Source organism: Plectrocnemia conspersa, unplaced genomic scaffold (genome assembly GCF_051122295.1).
Source record: "Plectrocnemia conspersa isolate PC_06_02 unplaced genomic scaffold, ASM5112229v1 ptg000010l, whole genome shotgun sequence".
In the NCBI taxonomy this organism is placed as follows: domain Eukaryota; kingdom Metazoa; phylum Arthropoda; class Insecta; order Trichoptera; family Polycentropodidae; genus Plectrocnemia; species Plectrocnemia conspersa.
In genome coordinates, this window is record NW_028277174.1 from 11,435,771 (window position 1) to 11,452,939 (window position 17,169).

At 33.6% G+C, this 17,169-nt stretch overlaps 1 protein-coding gene across 23 annotated transcripts; it reads right to left on the minus strand.

The window, feature by feature from the left end:
- Window positions 1-523: 523 nt before the first annotated feature.
- On the minus strand, window positions 524-14,990 carry RhoGAPp190 (Rho GTPase-activating protein 190). Of its 23 annotated transcripts, none has more exons than XM_088196234.1 (33): window positions 14,945-14,990; window positions 14,279-14,458; window positions 9,699-9,811; window positions 9,475-9,619; window positions 9,207-9,412; window positions 8,894-9,139; window positions 8,719-8,819; window positions 8,421-8,636; window positions 8,204-8,363; window positions 8,041-8,135; window positions 7,529-7,981; window positions 7,376-7,457; window positions 7,192-7,306; window positions 6,921-7,125; window positions 6,706-6,852; window positions 6,415-6,559; window positions 6,242-6,348; window positions 5,999-6,171; window positions 5,667-5,933; window positions 5,514-5,594; window positions 5,137-5,234; window positions 4,966-5,049; window positions 4,783-4,890; window positions 4,625-4,715; window positions 4,352-4,478; window positions 4,196-4,287; window positions 3,886-4,025; window positions 3,695-3,820; window positions 3,546-3,623; window positions 3,340-3,475; window positions 3,134-3,265; window positions 2,909-3,029; window positions 524-2,828 (listed from the first exon to the last, which is right to left on the minus strand). In XM_088196234.1, exons 2-33 carry the CDS (start codon window positions 14,337-14,339, stop codon window positions 2,630-2,632), a joined length of 4,650 nt encoding a protein of 1,549 aa, XP_088052360.1. In that variant the 5' UTR covers window positions 14,340-14,458; window positions 14,945-14,990; the 3' UTR covers window positions 524-2,629. The 23 variants fall into 23 exon arrangements, with proteins under 23 accessions (XP_088052360.1, XP_088052355.1, XP_088052357.1 ...); XM_088196229.1 differs by having other exon boundaries at window positions 4,957-5,049; window positions 5,137-5,240; XM_088196231.1 differs by having other exon boundaries at window positions 8,885-9,139.
- Window positions 14,991-17,169: the final 2,179 nt, after the last annotated feature.

Sequence of the window (17,169 nt, forward strand, 5' to 3'; positions counted from 1 at the left end):
TTCAATAACTTACAAATAAAAGAGATCATTTTTAAAATAAAGTTTTAAAAAAGACATTTATATATTATATTATTTGTATAAAATTGATATTTTTCGCTCGAAATGCAACACCGTTATTAATATATGTGAAATAAAATTAAAACAAAAATAACAACATTACACCTATACACGCTTAAGGCTAAAGTTTATATCGTTATATATATATAATACTTATAACATACATACATATCAAATATATCAAAAGCTTTTAAATACTACTTTTATAGAAAAATTTCCAGATCAAAATCTCAGATACTATTTTTAGTGCATGGGATTTACGTACTATACATATTGTATGTTTTAACAAGTTCCTAGCGCATTTTGTCGGCGGTCGGAAGTTAAAATATTTTATTTTAAAACCTTCGTTGAATCGTTTTATATAATTAAAAAGGTATCGCAACAATTTTAACAAATTGCACGTATTATTGTAAACGTCTTGGTCTGTGTGAGTGTTATATAATTTAATTCACCGAAAGACCGATAATTACATATCAGTTAAAAGACTAGATTTATTCTATAAAAATAAAATAATAATAATAACAGATTGACTCTTCTTCTTTTTCCCTCTTTATATAAACGAAATTTTCAAAATTTGTACTTAATTAATTCTCAGATATACATTGTATAATCAAGAAAAATAACATCAAGAATTTTTCTGTTAGATGCGAAACGTTAATCGATAACAACTATGACATTTAAAGCGGGTATAGAATTTTTCACGTTAAGATTTAGTTAAATAATTTACATACAAGTTTCGATAAATTACAGACGAGTTAATATATTCAATACGGCTGGAACGATCGATTACAAACCAAATAAGAGCTGGAATGCAAAAACAAAATACCGAAAGCCAACTGTCTTATTGCACATGTTGATTAAAGTGCGATAATAAAACACTATGAATCTAATTTTTGTAAAAATATTTTGAGTATTCTACGAATTACGCTAACGGCTAAAGTGACCGACGAATCAATGTGAAAAATTAAAAACAGGCATAAGGTTTATTTAATATCCAGTGAACGAAAACGATTTTTCAGAGTATTTCATTTGAGTGTTCCAACTCCAAATAGCAATAAAAAAAATGAAAAACCACCAATGCATAAAATTATTTAAATAAAAACAAACAAAACATATCACATAACCACTCGACCTAAATGCAAAACTGCATAAAAAAATATATTCACACGCACAACTGCATTCATACATCCTGAAAAATACAGGTACAAAAGAGATTCGAAAATAAATAGATTCAATAATTTATATGAAACAAACGATATATCTTTCTTACTGTCTAGGAGTGAAATAAATAAATACCACTGGATATATACATACACGTCTATCGCCTTAACATTAAATTGACATCCAATAATAAAAATACAAAAAGCCCTTATGCCGACAAATTAGTATACATATAAAACAACATGGCCACTTACATAATGTATATTTATGTGTGTATATTAGTAACTTTATTTTTATATATATTAATAATAATGTTAAACGACAAACATGGCAACATTCCATAATCGCGATTCTCTCAATGATCCACTCTAAAATTGATCAGTCTAGACATTCCCTATAATTAAAAATTATTACATTTTACATATATAAGTACATACATATACATATATTAGCGTACATATGCATGTATAAAAACACACCTACGTACATTTATATGTTACATAGAAAAACGTTTTGATATTCAATGAGGTTTTAGCGAATCAGACTCGGAATATAACATTATTTGTCTATGTGCTTTACGTAGATTTTTAATAAATAAATAAAACAACAAAACAACATCACCAAATTGCACGCAAGTCCATCACTGCAAGCGGTTAAGAAAAAATATTTCTAAGAAACTCTTTTGTATACATATAAAATAATATCACGTTAAATATTCATTAATTACGTGTGCAAATTTATTAAAAATATTTGTGCAACATCATGGCACATTTTCGTCAATGGCACCGATTATTTGTAAAATTTGTTATTTTTATTCACTTAGTAACGTATCAACTTCTAGTTTAGAAAAACGTCAAAAACAAAAAGATATTACATTTAGTTTTAACTAGACTAACTTTTAAATACTGCAGTAAAACTTTCATAGTTAATAAATGTATTAAAGCTATTACAGTATTGTATCCGAGTTTGGGAAAATTGTAAACTGATTCACAATTTAGAATATATATGTAATGTGCGCCTGTTCTTACGACAATTACAATATTTCTATCGTTCGATAGAAAATCAATTATAAAATTGAAAATGACGAGATATTTGTTTCACTAATACGCACAAATTTCTCATTATTATTTTTCATTCGAAAGTAAGCCACACAATTCTAACAACAACTATATAACATTTAAAAAATTGTTACATGTATTATTATTTTTTTATATAATAAAGCATTAAATTTGAAGATATCTATCTTCATACATATGTAAGTAGTTGCCAAATTTGGGACACTTCCATTTAACGTTTTAATTACAACTGATATGATTCTATGAGATCCACACTCGGGCAAATCGCATAGTAATCTAAAACAATCATGTTTTTAATAATTATTATCCTCGAAAATAACGAGTTTCCAGTTTCCTCAAACCATAACAGCCGCTTCTTGACCGCAAAAGAGGAACGGGAACTGATCGATCATCGTTTGCAGAATATCTTCCAGATACGGCCGAGTAGTTTCAAATCTGACGAGATCGCTGAACTGCACCGGTAAAAGTGTCGGCCACCAGCAAATAGCCAAATTCTTCGAATCCATCGAGTTTAATTTTGAATTATCGGCTATTCTGTAATTTTAAATAAAAAATATTAGACAAAAAGATCAATTTTATTGTTATTATTTAGATAATCATAACGATCGACGCACCTTACAAAATGATTAATTATATACTTAAGAACGGCTCTCTGGTGTATGGGAAGACGTTCGGACAACAAGGCGCGTAATGCGAGAAGTCTACCGCTTTTATCAGCAGCTCCTAAAGATCCGGCTGATGAATATAGGAAATAATTGGCGTATTAAATGACAAAAATAAAAATCAAAAGAAAAATAAAGACGTTCACATAACGACACGACTAAAGACACAATTCGTACCTGCAATATTTTCTAGTTCTTGCATTGTGACTTCGTCGAAGATGGGCGGGAAGCGTTTTGCAAAGAATACTTTGAGAGCCGTTGCTACGGCGTTCACCGGAATATCCAGTTGAGTGATCGAAATTGTGGGATCTAAAATAGAAATTATCAAAGTATGATAAAAACATCTCTAATCGCAAATCGTTTAATTTATATCGATTGATCACCTTCATCAAACTTTTTGAACAGTAAATCTACGTGGGCCCTATTTCCTGGAACTCGATATATCCCCTCGGCGCTCAAACCTTCACCTTCGATAAATGTTATACATTTCTCTAAGAACACGGGTACTCCGTTATTTCCCTATGTACATAAAAAAATTTGATATAGAAACAAAATAATTATTATACAACTGATAAAAAACAATACACACCTGTGGACCCCAACCTTGTGCGATAACAGTTGTATTTTGACTAGAATGCTTCTTTGACTCTTTAGATTTAGAATAATCCTATTAAAGTTATAAATATGTTAAAACTCGTTGAATAAAAACTTAAAATAATATGAATGAATTAATATTACTTTATTATTATGACTACGATCGAGTCTTCCCCAACCGGTTCGCCGCGTCCTATTGCTTCCGGCGATCACGTTAGCTCCTATACTTGAATCGTTATCTTGTGTTGACGACTCTTTGCAAGATGACAACTAAAAGAAATATTATAAAACACGTTTAAATCCAATCACTTAAATTTTACCTCATAACAACTCACTTGATCATCTAGATCGCAAGAAGTGAATGGACCAGAAGATGATGCATTGTGCAGTAAGTTATATGCCCCGACTCTCTTCGGATATGAAGCTCCTTCGATGATTATTTCTCCACCACTACCATCACTAGATTCTTCTTTTTCTGTATATTAAAAAACATATCATTAGTCAAATTAACACACAACATCGAACTAATTAGCCCTCATTTTATTGTACACATTTTTTTGCTAGCATGCACTTTTTCGATCGATAAATTACTTTTTCATAATTGGAATTGAAAAAGACCGATATTAAATGAGCACATAAAATTACCTGGATCTCTAGCACGATAACCGCTAGGCAATTCCGGAGGTCCTACAAACACACCGAGACGAGGAGCTCTTGGAGCTGGTACTGCAACCAATCTAAGAAAAAAACATTTATTAACGCATTTCCAAACATGTCCTAAAAATAAATTGCTGAAATTACCTTTTTCTATAAGGCTTATGATGTTGCTTAGTACGTTGCACGCTTCCGCTGCTACTGCCTACTTTCTTCTGGTTGCGTCCGATTTCGTCCTCGACAGACGAACACTCACTGTCGGTCTCCGAGAAAGCTACAAAGACGAAACAATAGCGAATGTGAGTTAACTTCTCATCGATTGTTCATAACACAATTTCGATACAAAAAATTAAAAATGATTGGGTGGAGTTTGCTTTTGATTGTCAAAAGAATAAATCATTTCCATCTTACAAGGTTGACCTTTTTCGCGGCGGTGACGCAACTTGGATCTGGCATGTTGGGCGTCGATCGCGAGACCGAGCATTCGATCAGTAGTGTTTGAATCTTTAATCTGATATCACAAAATTAGTATGCATTAATTGCACTCATAAATAATAGTTCCTCATTAGTATATTTACTTGTGCGTATTGAGCGTCGAGCTCAGTTTCAGAGCTAACACCAGACGGGTGATGATGATGACCGAAAGTAGATTTTCCGTGATGTCCTTGCGTCGAACCATGATGCGCCTGTGTAGCAGAAGATTTTTTCACAGTGTCATTTTAGCAATCGATTATTTATAATTTAAGTTTTACCTTACGAACCGGAGGAGGTCTGGGTCGTAGCGACATTTGCTGAAGAGCCCCAGTGACTAACGTATAACTGCTCATCTCTAATTTACCAGGTTGCTAATATATACACGATAAAACAAATACGTTCAAATATAATTTGAATTATTTAAATAAGTCGATTGAATTTTCTGTATGTGTAACAACCTTCATTGTATGTGCGTGTCTGTGGCGTGGCGCCGGTGGAGCCCTGGGACGTCCCGTAGTCGCCGATCTAGCGTTCATCACACCCCATCCACCACCTCCTGTATCTTGAATCAAAAATTTTATATATTAAAATTGTGCATTAATTCCTATTAAACACATTGAAACAGTATGAAGTAGATAGATTAAAGAGTGATTAGTGTTAGTTACAATGGAAATTCACCTGACTCATGAGTGCTGAGAGAATCCTCAGAGCAATTAAGATCCGCTGCATTAGAGAGCGAATGAAATTTAGTAATTAATTGGGACACATGAAAACTCATAAATTTATAATAAAAAAATGTATGAATTAGTCAGATTTTACAAGAACTACAACATACGTGAGAGATCAGTCTGTAACATCCTGTGATCTGGCGGGGCAGGTTCTGGAGGAGTGGAAGGCGGAGGATATACACTGAAGCCTGTCATTTACAATTTTAATATTGTTAGTATGGTTAGGTTAAAAGTTAATAAATTGTTTTTTTTAGTCATACCTTTAGCGAATGTTCCACGATGTATCATGTTATTATCGGGTTGAGATCCGAGCAATAAATCCAACGAACTCGGCAGTTGATAACCATCGTTTCTATGATTAAGATGGTAACTATCTGCTCTAGGAGGGGGTCTAGGTCGCGGTTCGGCCACATCTGGAAGACCACCACCAATACCGACATTTCCCGGTTCTTCTTCCAAATGAAACGCTCTTTCGATTTCGCTCTTTTTCTCCCAAACTTCTTTAAAGAACGGCGTATAAAAAGCAGCTGAAATACACAGACATTAGTATTTTATTTATGCAAATACACCATTATTTTATAAAGTAATTTACAGTTATTATGACAAGATGGAGTATAAGTGCAAAAATGAGCGGCAAGTCTATCGGCGGCAGCGTTTCCTTCGGTCATCAACATCTGAGATAATTCTGATCCGAAAAATGCACCCGGACCTTCAGCTACGGCTACCAATTGAATCGGTAGATTGGGTATGTTCATAGAGAAAGCGCTAGAAATACATTGTTATAATAATGAAAATGAATATTGTTTAAAATGCATTATAATGAAAATAAATTTACTTGAGGGTTGCCAAACTAGCTTTGCGTTTAGCCGAATACACCAAAACAAATCCATGTATCAGTTCATCTCTGAATTGATTCGCACCATGATAACTTGAAATAACAACCTGTAATCATTTGACATTAATAAAAGTGATATTAAATATATTCAAAGCTATAAAGCTGATAATCACTTCGATGTTTCGTTTGGAATCGCCTAAGAAAGTGTCGATGAGTAATGAACTAGTTCCAGTTAAGCAGCAACTCGGATGTATCAGCAATGGTGAAAGTACGTTCTCGATACTGAATGGGTCACCGCAGAACATGCACATAATGATTCTGTAACATACAATTTATCATGAATAGATACATACTTTTAGAACATAATACACGCATTTAAAACTCCATTCCCTGCAAATCTTTTTAGTTTCAGTTTTGCAAATTTAATAAAAAGGAATCACAGAAGATAATTTATAATTTTATACCTAATGTCAGCGTGAAAGCAATCAGCTAAAGGTCTAGTCGGAGGCGGACGATTCGGTTTAGATCTTGGCAATCGGCGGAGTGCTGTGGTACAGCCGTTCAAAGTACCTAATTCATCAGTAGTGCATTCCCAATATGCCCAATGAACACTAAAAGATACATTTGAATAATGAATAATATTCAAATATTATAAGCATAATATCTATTGTAAGCATACTTTTCGCTTAAACTCTGTCCTTCATCTTGCAATTGCCTTGTTTCTTGTTCACTAACGCCAGGTTGCTGCACAAGGATAATCAGCATGGGAAGCCCTTGATTACTTTGCGTATGATCGTCCTGCTCCAAATTAGACAAAAGACTTCGTTCCACAGCCTCTCGTACTTGCTCAAAAGTCTCACGGTCCCAATAAACCCAAAAACAGCCTAAAATATACAAATTTATTAGATACCATAACAACTATTATTAGTTTAATAAACTGGCACACAAACCGTTTGGTTTAAAATTTGGAATGTGATGATCTAAAGCCGTTGCTGTTCTACAAGACACTCGCCCATTAGTTCCGTTCTCGAGTCTTCTTGCTACTTCGTCTGCCACTATAGGCGACTGTTGAATATTAAAATACATTATAAGCGTTCACGAGTATAAATTAAATAAAGTGTGAATGAAACATACCCCTAATATCAACAGATTTAGATTGTCGTTATCAGGATCGAAATCCCATTCCAAACCATCCTGGCCGTCTCCGGTCATAGATCTGAATGGCATATTAAACGCATTAAAAATTGAATCTTATTTGAATCTTAATACAGATAAAAAATGAAATACCCGAGTGTCTGCTCTAGTAATATGGGAACTGCCGTATCGACACAACTGGGATGCGCCGGACAGTGCTCACGCAGCGGACAATGAACGAAGCCCAAGTGTTGGAACAACACAAGCTTTCTATCTTGTTCGGCCTTGTCCATTATTTTATATCTAAAGTCATCTTGCAAGACATCGGTGATTTCTTTAATGTCATCTTGGGTGATAGTTCCAGAGGGTGTAATACTCTTCAGGTGAAAGAATAAATCGGCATGTTCCAACAGCAGTTCTTGGAAATTAAATTTGGCAGTCTGGTGCAAGTCTTTTTGGTGCTGATCGTAAATGGCGTTTTGCTCTCGTTCGCTGAGAGCTTCGAAGCACTCTCGTCCTAAAAATAGCACTCTAACTTCGGATAATCGTTTACCGGGTGTCACATAACCAGTTTCTTCCAGCAGCTGCTTGAATTGTCTGCCCCATCTGTGTAAATTTATTATATAATAATAGATCAATTAAAAAATGTGTACAAAAATAATTACTCTATAGTTCTTTGTTCTTGCTGTGAGTCTTGCAAATATGTGCGGAAAACCAGCGCTGCTTCGGGAGTGTCCAAAACATCAAATGGTACGAGCAGCTGAAAAACAGAATAAAAAGATTATTTTAATTGCTCAACAAACTAGAAATTATAATGCGATAGATAACCTTATCTCCATCGCGTTCTTCATCAATATCTTGTTCATCTTCATCTTCGTCATCAGAAGCACCAGATAAAGCGTCTTCTTTCCAAGACGTGTCCGACTCCATAAAATAACAATTAGCTTCTGGATGCGATCGAATCTGTCGAACTACTCTTGACCAATCACTGAAAATAATGCAAAATTAATATCATCGCAAACATAATATATCAAAGTCAAGTTACGTTTCATGTAGATGATGCGTGTCTAATCTCAACGATCTCAATGCGGCCGGTAAATGCGCTAGGTGTCTTCGAAGGCGAGACTCTAATTTAGAATCTCTTAAAGCATGAGCGTGTCTCACGAGAATGCGGCGCAAGGCATCTTCACCCAGTTCACCAGTCAATGCGATCCATTCGGCTCGACCTCCTAACCTACGAGATGCCATTGCCCACGTTTCTCTAAATTACAAGAAAAAAAAACAACTTTAGTATAATATAAGCAACTTGAAAAAAATTTAATTTGAATATTTTTTAAAACAACCTATGATCTGTAATATGTGATCTAATCAAATGCTGAAATGCTTCAGTCACAATATCCAACTGTTCGCGTCTAATTCTAAATGCTTCTTGATAACTCGAAAGCTGAAATTATAATACAATGTTATTATTCCAATGTCGATTACGAAGAATATATGATTTGAATTAACCTTTAATACCTTTACGCGCGATTTAGAACGCTCGATCATTTGAGCTAACATTAAAAATGCCTGATCTACGTTAACGCCTAAATGACTAGACGTTTCGACAATGGGAATCGAAGCACGCCATTCGCGACGGGAACCTAAAAGTCTTTCGGCTTCCCTGATGCCGCGATCAGCCACTTCGTCGTGTTTGGTGGTGACCAAGACTATCGGTTTCTTAGTTTTAACTAAATTACTTAAAATACCGGCGACTAATTCAGACTAAAATACAATTTTACGTTAATGATATGTAAATTTTAGAATTAGAGATGAGTAAAATGCTTTTTACTTGTTTCTCCCAAGGTCGACCGGGAACGTGACTGACGTCGTAAACGCACAAAAAACCATCAACCGATAACCGGCCATCGGGAAGCAATCGTTGTTCGTATTCTTTTTCAATACCGAGCTGATTCTTACACACGTACATCAATTTTTCGGCCGATTGTAGCCGAAGAGCTGCACATCGTTTAGAATACGGTTCAGTTTTACCACCAGCTAAAATTCAATCTTAGTTAGTAACGTAAACATTCATAGGAAAAAATAATTTTACGACAAACCTTTGAAAGGTTGAAAACATGCATCATCAACAAATTCAGTTTGTTCTACAATGTGAAAACCATATTCTTGATCTTCTATTTCCTTGACGACACTGCCCCAGTATAAGAAATGGTCATTGTTGACAACTCGGCCGCTAAAGTCGGACTGAATGATTGAAAATAATGGTTATTATATAATAAGTAAAAAGTAAGGTAATTTAGAAATATGCTTGATTAGTACAAACCTGACTTAAGACAGATATATGTTCAGTCGTATAGTCGTCGGCTTTACATCGTACAAATCTATTGCATAGACAAGATTTTCCTACGCCTAATTGACCTTTTTCTTTTTCAGTTCCTAAATAAAACAATCATAAATAAATTAGATAAACACAGTTACAGAAGATCGTTACATTGTATTAGGTTGCTGCATAATTTGTCGATAAAAAATTGCATTTCTTTCTTAAATATAAAGTTTTGATGATTTATAGTTTTTCAATAAATTTTTATTATTATTTTCTAAGAAATAACAATTTTCTTACTACTTTCTTATATTTTCGATCGCAATAATATTTTTACTGTAATGCTCATCGTTGTTCTTAAAATGTAAATCGAACATAACCATATAATGTGTTTCAATCGTCACACCTAGAACATACATTTACGATTTGAACTTCAATCTGAGTTCAACTGCTTAGTTTTGTAAGTAACATTAAGAAAACTTAAAAATATTTCAGCATCTATATTCTACGTGTGACCTTCAATATTATTTAATTTTAATGCAGCCATTGTATTACCTAAAATTCTACATAACACTCTGAATTGTGGAATTTATTGGGTAAATTTTCATTTCTTCACTAACTATATATAATATATGATAAAACTGGTAAATTTTTAGGTCTTCAACTAAAACATTGTTTCACTTTATAAGTCTGTCACTGTACTTATTCCAAATATTAAAGAAAGTTCATAACACATTTTTAAATGGCAAGTTTAAATATAACAGCATGGACAAATGCTGTTTGGCGAGCTAAACTGCAGAGGTTGAACTCTTACAATAGGCAGTGCTAATATTTTGATTTCCAACAATGTCAAGGTTACCTAGGGGTTGTAGATTACAAGGTAAAGAATCTTTAGTCAAAACTTAATAAGATGTGGCAAATTATGCAGCAGCAATATACATAACAAAACAGTAAGAAATTTAATTGTATGAATTGACGTTTGAGTCAAGTTTCAATGCCATTTTAAGGAGAAAAGGTCGATCCTCCTTGATTTGAGTAAAACTATGATTCTGTTTCTCTTTTTCGCGATACATTTATGATGGCAATATATTAGTAGCTAAATCTGTTATAATAATATAAAAAAGGTTTTTATAAATTAATAATATTGTTTAACTAAAATATTGTATATACTGAGACTGATAGAAAATATATCTTCTATATAATTAAATACAATTTTTTTAACTGGCAATCTTGGTTATTCGACAGAGCATTTTTCATGACTAGTTGCAAACACTTGAATTTTTGTTTCATACGGCAGTAAATGACAATAAAAATATGAATACTTTAAGGCAAATACATGTTAACTGACAATGAGTCATAATATTGACTAGACTAAATTTTGTTCGCCATTTCAAACTAACCCACTAGCAATCCTCTAAAATTGCTAAAAGTTTTAGAACCAGCAAGTGAAAAAGTATTAGCTTTGGGATCATATATATAATTTACTACAAGAATGTGTTAACTACATGGTTAACATATTTTTGTCATAATTTTTTTTTCGACCGGTTTCATGGTTGATAACTAGTGAATAAGTAATTATTGTGACAACCTCAGATTCTATAGATGAGGGATCAGATCTAAGAAATGTATACAATGGATCGGAATAAAATGGATTTGATGAGTAATAATTGAGTCCAAATGAATATGGTGATAAAAATTTAAAAATAACACGAAAATTCAAGGTAAATTACTTTAAGAACCGAGATAAGTTTAAGGAAATTATGAAACTAAGGATCACAGAAATAAAATGAAATATGGTATTCCCATATAAAAAAATGTTCAAATGCCTTTACGAACCATTAAAAAAAACATTACAAAATGATTAAGTTGTAGTTACAACATATTGTCAAATGTCCACAGGTTCATTTTCATCAAACAAAATTTTACAAGCAAAAGTAATTATTTGGAATTGACATTTTTGATGTATCTATTGTTATACAATCCAGATAAATTAATCACAATCACACTTCCGAGAAATAGTAACTCGTGACGGGTTTGATGGTCTATCGAAATATTCATTGGCAACAAGTGCAGGTATAATTGGGAAAGTTTGAGTAAAAATAGAAATATATAAAAGTTGATTGGCAAACCAGTACAAGGTGATTATACAAGGCACACCCAACACGTTAGACTTTTGAGATTTTGCATGTTTTCAAGGACAATTTAAATGAGCAATATATAAAATAATTGTTCCATAAAACGAATTGTTTGTGAATTACTGTGGGACAGATTAGATGCGAGCGAGTGAGCATTATTCAGAACAGTGAACACCTAATGAATAAATCTGCAGTATTCGTTTCCGAAGAAAAATCAGAAGATTTACCTTATATTGCACAAACAATTCGTTTTATGGAACAAAGTATTTATTTAAATGCACATATCTCTTAGAATAATTCCCTGTTAAATCGAACCCTGTGTTTTTTATATGCTGATGGAATCTGTAGTCTGCTTCAAATAGAACACCCATTTTAAAATCAAAATCAAGTGGTGTTCCCGCTCTAGAATTGGTTGTGTTTTTTGATGAACATGCATATATAATAGATTTTCAAAATAAAAATGAAGTTTTCTACAATCCTCAATGGAACCTATTTTAGCCTATCACTGCTATAAGCACACCAGTGTGCATTTTATAAATTTAATGGAACAAATTCAAAGAAAATCATGAGGTATAGTGACATTTTGAGTCGAGTTTTTGCAATTTTATTGTAAAGATGTTTTTTTGGAGGTTTGTTTTTCGAATTGGCAACACTTTTTTCAGCGGCAGCTAATTTGCCAGCTGACAGCTGATTTGCGCTCAGTTTGGTTTGCCATTTTATCATGAATAGTTACGTCAGAACAACGCTTGCTAATTGTGCAAATTTATTTCGAAAATCGTAGTTCGGTTCGCGAAACTTATCATGCGCTACGTCCATCATTATCCATATTTCTTCAAAAATGATGCCAGCCAGAACGTTACTGTCAATGGAGAACGCTATAGATTCATGATTACTGACTTTTTCGTTCCCCAGTTTAATGGCATTAATGTGGAAGAGCTTTAGTTTTAACAAGACAGTGCAACATGCCGCACAGAGCGCGCCATAATCAATCTATTGAAGGAAACCTTCGATGAGCGCATAATTTCACATAATGGACCTGTGAATTGGCCTCCAAGATCGTATGATTGAACACCTTTGGATCATTTTCTGTAGGGATATGTGAATTCACTGCGTTATTGCCGATATACACCTTCAGCTACTTGTAAAAGTGGTCGAAAATTAGACTTCTTTAAGCTAGCTGCGGCGCTCATATTCCCGAAATCATATTTAAACACTAATGGCATAAAATTGTTTTTCCAATAAAGCCAATACCATGGCCATTACCACAATTTGTATGTGTTTTATTTCATTTTAAAATTTTATACCTCTAAAAAAACACCTTAATTTATAAATTTGTTGAACACAGAGGTTGATAAAGTATTACCTACAACGGTTAACAGGTTAAGGAATACATTAAGGTTATCGGCAAGATTGTGGAGTCGGAGTAGTGGTATTTTAGGAGGTGTCATCAACCGACTCCGACTCCTTTTTATAATTTTTTTTAACAAGTTGAGTACATTGTGGAGCGCTTATTTTCTGCGCTTAAAATTATTAAATCTGATTTAAGAGCTTCTACAACATAAACGCTGAGGCAATTATTTTTTTAAGATCTAATTCAGTTTAAATGACGGATGTAAAAGAATAAATTTAGATTTAGTATTATTAAAGATTTAAGATTAGATTTAGTCAGCCTGACAAAATAAAACGTTTGGGAGTACAGTTATTAAATTTGTAATTTTTATTTATTTTAAAGAATTGTTTTATTTAATTTAAATATTTTATTTTACTATTTTATATTGTATTATGTATATTTTTTATTGAATTTATTTTCGATACACGAAAACCATGCTGTTGATCAATTTTTTAATATGATCTGAAGCACACTTATATAGGTAGTGATAAAATCAACAATGACCATCATAATTTTCCATATATCAGTAATAGTAAAAGTGGGTAACGTTTTAATGCCAAAACAATACAGATCGTCCTCATTGAGATGGGTAATAAGGAATCATTTACAGCAACGGACAATATAACTATTTACGGCCACTAAGTCATTATGGCTAACAACCCCTAAGAATACCGAACATGCTTATTTATTCTTCAACCTAATAAGCCTATCCATGATTTGCCAGAATTACTAGTTAAATCGAGTAGCCTCATCATTATTCTATGCAGAACTCTACTTCCCACGAAAATTCGGGCTTTTAACTCGACGACCTGCTACATCTCGCTACGAATCATCAGAATAGTTTTGATACTCACTCGACACCGACACCTGCATTCTATTGATTTATATTGTAAACATCAATTACTTTGTGCAATAATAAATTTATACAATAAGAATCTTGTTGACTGATAAGTCAAACCAGTGATTTAAAACAAGATCGAGACTATTTTGAACTACTTAAAATATTTGGTCATTGAAAATGATCTAGAAAGGAAATAATAATTAACGGACAAACATACCTGACAGGCCCACGACGGCGATCGTTATCATCTTCCCTCCGGAGTCGCCTTTCCTCGCCATTTTTAGTTATTAATATTGATACAAAAACACTATCGATATTACTAATCACTCATATACACGGATATAAAAAGATTCATTGTACTATTTGTTTATTCACAACACTAGAGGTTCGTGCGACACTGAAATGCAAATTGAATTTATTGAATAATGACATTAGAACAAGTTCGTACGATGCGATAAATCACTCGATATTTGAATCTGTCAAAATAGACGATTATGTCAGATTACGCGTTGAGATTGCCGTCGATTTGCAGAGAAACGAAAAAAGCGCACGCATGCGACGATTTGCACAATGAGATTTACGACCGAAGTGTGTCGGACAAAGAAGGGCGCAGCCGACAGTGAGAAAAGATGGCGGCGAGCTTGAAAAAAAAATGGACGACGACGAAGAACCGAGCGATGGCGGTCGAGGCGAAAACGGGACCGTACGGTGGTCGCGGGCTCGGAGACATCGGCGCCGACGGACATCAGCAGCGAGACGGGACAGCTCCGGTCGGCACGAGGCGGAGCGAGACCTCTCGAAAGAAAACGACGCGCGAGTGGAATCCCGGGGGCTGCCGCTCGGTAGCAGCCGGGAGAGCGCGCGCCCCTAGACAGACACCCACCGCCTGGCAACACACCGACGCCCCTGCCCGCACCCGAACGTATTGTGGCCAAATTTACACCTTGCGCACGAATCATGTCTGTCGATCGAGAAAATTCTCATTTTACTCAAATTAAATGCATTACACTTTAAAAAATTAACCTTAAAGAACATCACTTAAAAATAATTTCATACTTTTTCAATTGAAAACATATTTTTATTTTATGTTCGATATTGCCCTATTTTGTTTTATTGTTTGATACTGAGGCACCATTTTATAGTAAGTACCAAAGTACCAGTAAAATACTGCACTAGAGTACAGTACTGAGTCGAAACTGTAACATACATTGCTTAATTTCTTACCTGGCATTAAAAATTTTAAACTTACCACCCTTTATTTGTTTTCTATTATAAATTACAATATCGCACAGCGATTGTTTATTAGATTACTAAACTTTATACCATTTTGCTCATTAATAAGTTGGCATTGTAAAATTGCCCAATTCCATTTAGCACATTCAGTAGAATATATAATTTTCTCAGCGACACGTTTTCGCAGACTATTCGTTTTCGCAGACATTTAAATTTATTCAGTATCGACTTGTAGGCGTACCAATACGCCGACTCTAGCGGACGAGTCCCATCACTGTCATCAACGCACTTTTTACCAGGTTAGAGTTGGGCCAGCCAGCTTCCGATTTGAATGCAGACAATTGAGAGAGAGAAACAGTCATCATCATTAGCAATAGTATTCGCGGAGCTGATCATCAATGTCTCGCGAAATGTCATGAATTTTACAAGAAACGGTGTGAGCTAATAAAGGAATTTGTTTGATAGCTTCATCACTAATCATTACGCCAACGGCGATCTCCAATGCAGGTAAAATAATATTTTTGGCATCAGAATGTGTTTATTTCTTCTTTGCCAAAAGCTAAGCAATCTTGTAACTAGCGATTTGAGCTTTTTCGGGAATCGAATGAAATTTTTTCAACCTTTTTGATTGAGTTTTTAAATTATTTTTAAGCATCTCAAAGTATTCTTTTGGTTTGTCCTTATGTTACAGATGATTTGCTAATTAATAACGTTGAAGTTTACTAGGAATCATCGCTTCATGAGTGTTGTTTTACAAATCACACAAAAAGGAATCGAGTTCTTTTTCAGATAATAATATTTGTTTTTACATATTTTTCTTTATATTTTCGTTTTGATGTGATAGACTTTTTATTCAGATGATCGTATTGTTTTCTTTGACTCTCTTTCTCATTTTTCTGAGGTCTCGACAAAAATCTGTTCGTGTTTGAAATATTTTCTATTCACTAAAAATCGATTAAAATAAACATAAAATTGTTGAATTAAATCATAAGCTAAAAACTACTAAAACTACTAAACAATTTACTTATAGAAAATATCGGCTGAACTTTATTAATGCAGAAATGTAATATATTATAGCAAAACTGCTGTTCGGCGTGTGATGTAATTCCTTAACTCTTTCGCGGACACTTGAAAATGTACGTGAATACCTTGCACACATCGACACACCTGGAATCTCTCGCAGCATAGTTTGGCAGACACAGCTCAGAACTATATTGTGTATCCAATTGTAATGCTCTTGTTCACTTTTAAATTTTTGGAAGAGAGCAATAGGATAGGGGCTTAATTATTAAATAAAACAATATTAATGTCAAATAGTTTTTATTTAAAAATCTGTAGTCTTCCAATTCTAAAGCATTTTTTATATTTTCTACAATATATATTTATATAATATATACACATACATACATGTACAAATATATATTCACGCACATTGCGTATGCAAATATATAAATGCGCCTATGTATTATACACAACTATATACAAAAGTCTTTTCATATACAACTGATTCAAGACGGATTCTTAAATATTACATTAAAAAAAACACATACAAGAGCCGCCTTCGGGAGATCTTAATTGATATGCGCCCCCCTAAAATGGATGATGCTTAATTTTCTTTCAGTCTGATTTCGCCTGCGGTGCGTGAGGCTCAATATTTTTTAACAATCTCTTAATAACAATCTAAGTCAACATTCCGAAAGTTTATTATGTAATTTTATTGCATGGAATATATTTAACAGAGCATCTTTTTCAATAATCTCAACAGATAATCTCATTCGAAGCTGAAAATAGAATAACAACAAATAATGACTCTTTTATACATGTATAAAAAATGTTACACGTCAATCGTATAGTAAATTCACTGTAAAAATAGTT

Coding starts and splice junctions, on each gene's coding strand:
- RhoGAPp190 (XM_088196225.1), bottom strand. CDS start 14,339: ATGGCGAGGAAAGGCGACTCCGGAGGGAAGATGATAACGATCGCCGTC. Junction 9,413..9,474: donor ATGTTTTCAACCTTTCAAAG/GTTTGTCGTAAA, acceptor ATTGAATTTTAG/CTGGTGGTAAAACTGAACCG. Junction 9,140..9,206: donor GTCGACCTTGGGAGAAACAA/GTAAAAAGCATT, acceptor ATTGTATTTTAG/TCTGAATTAGTCGCCGGTAT.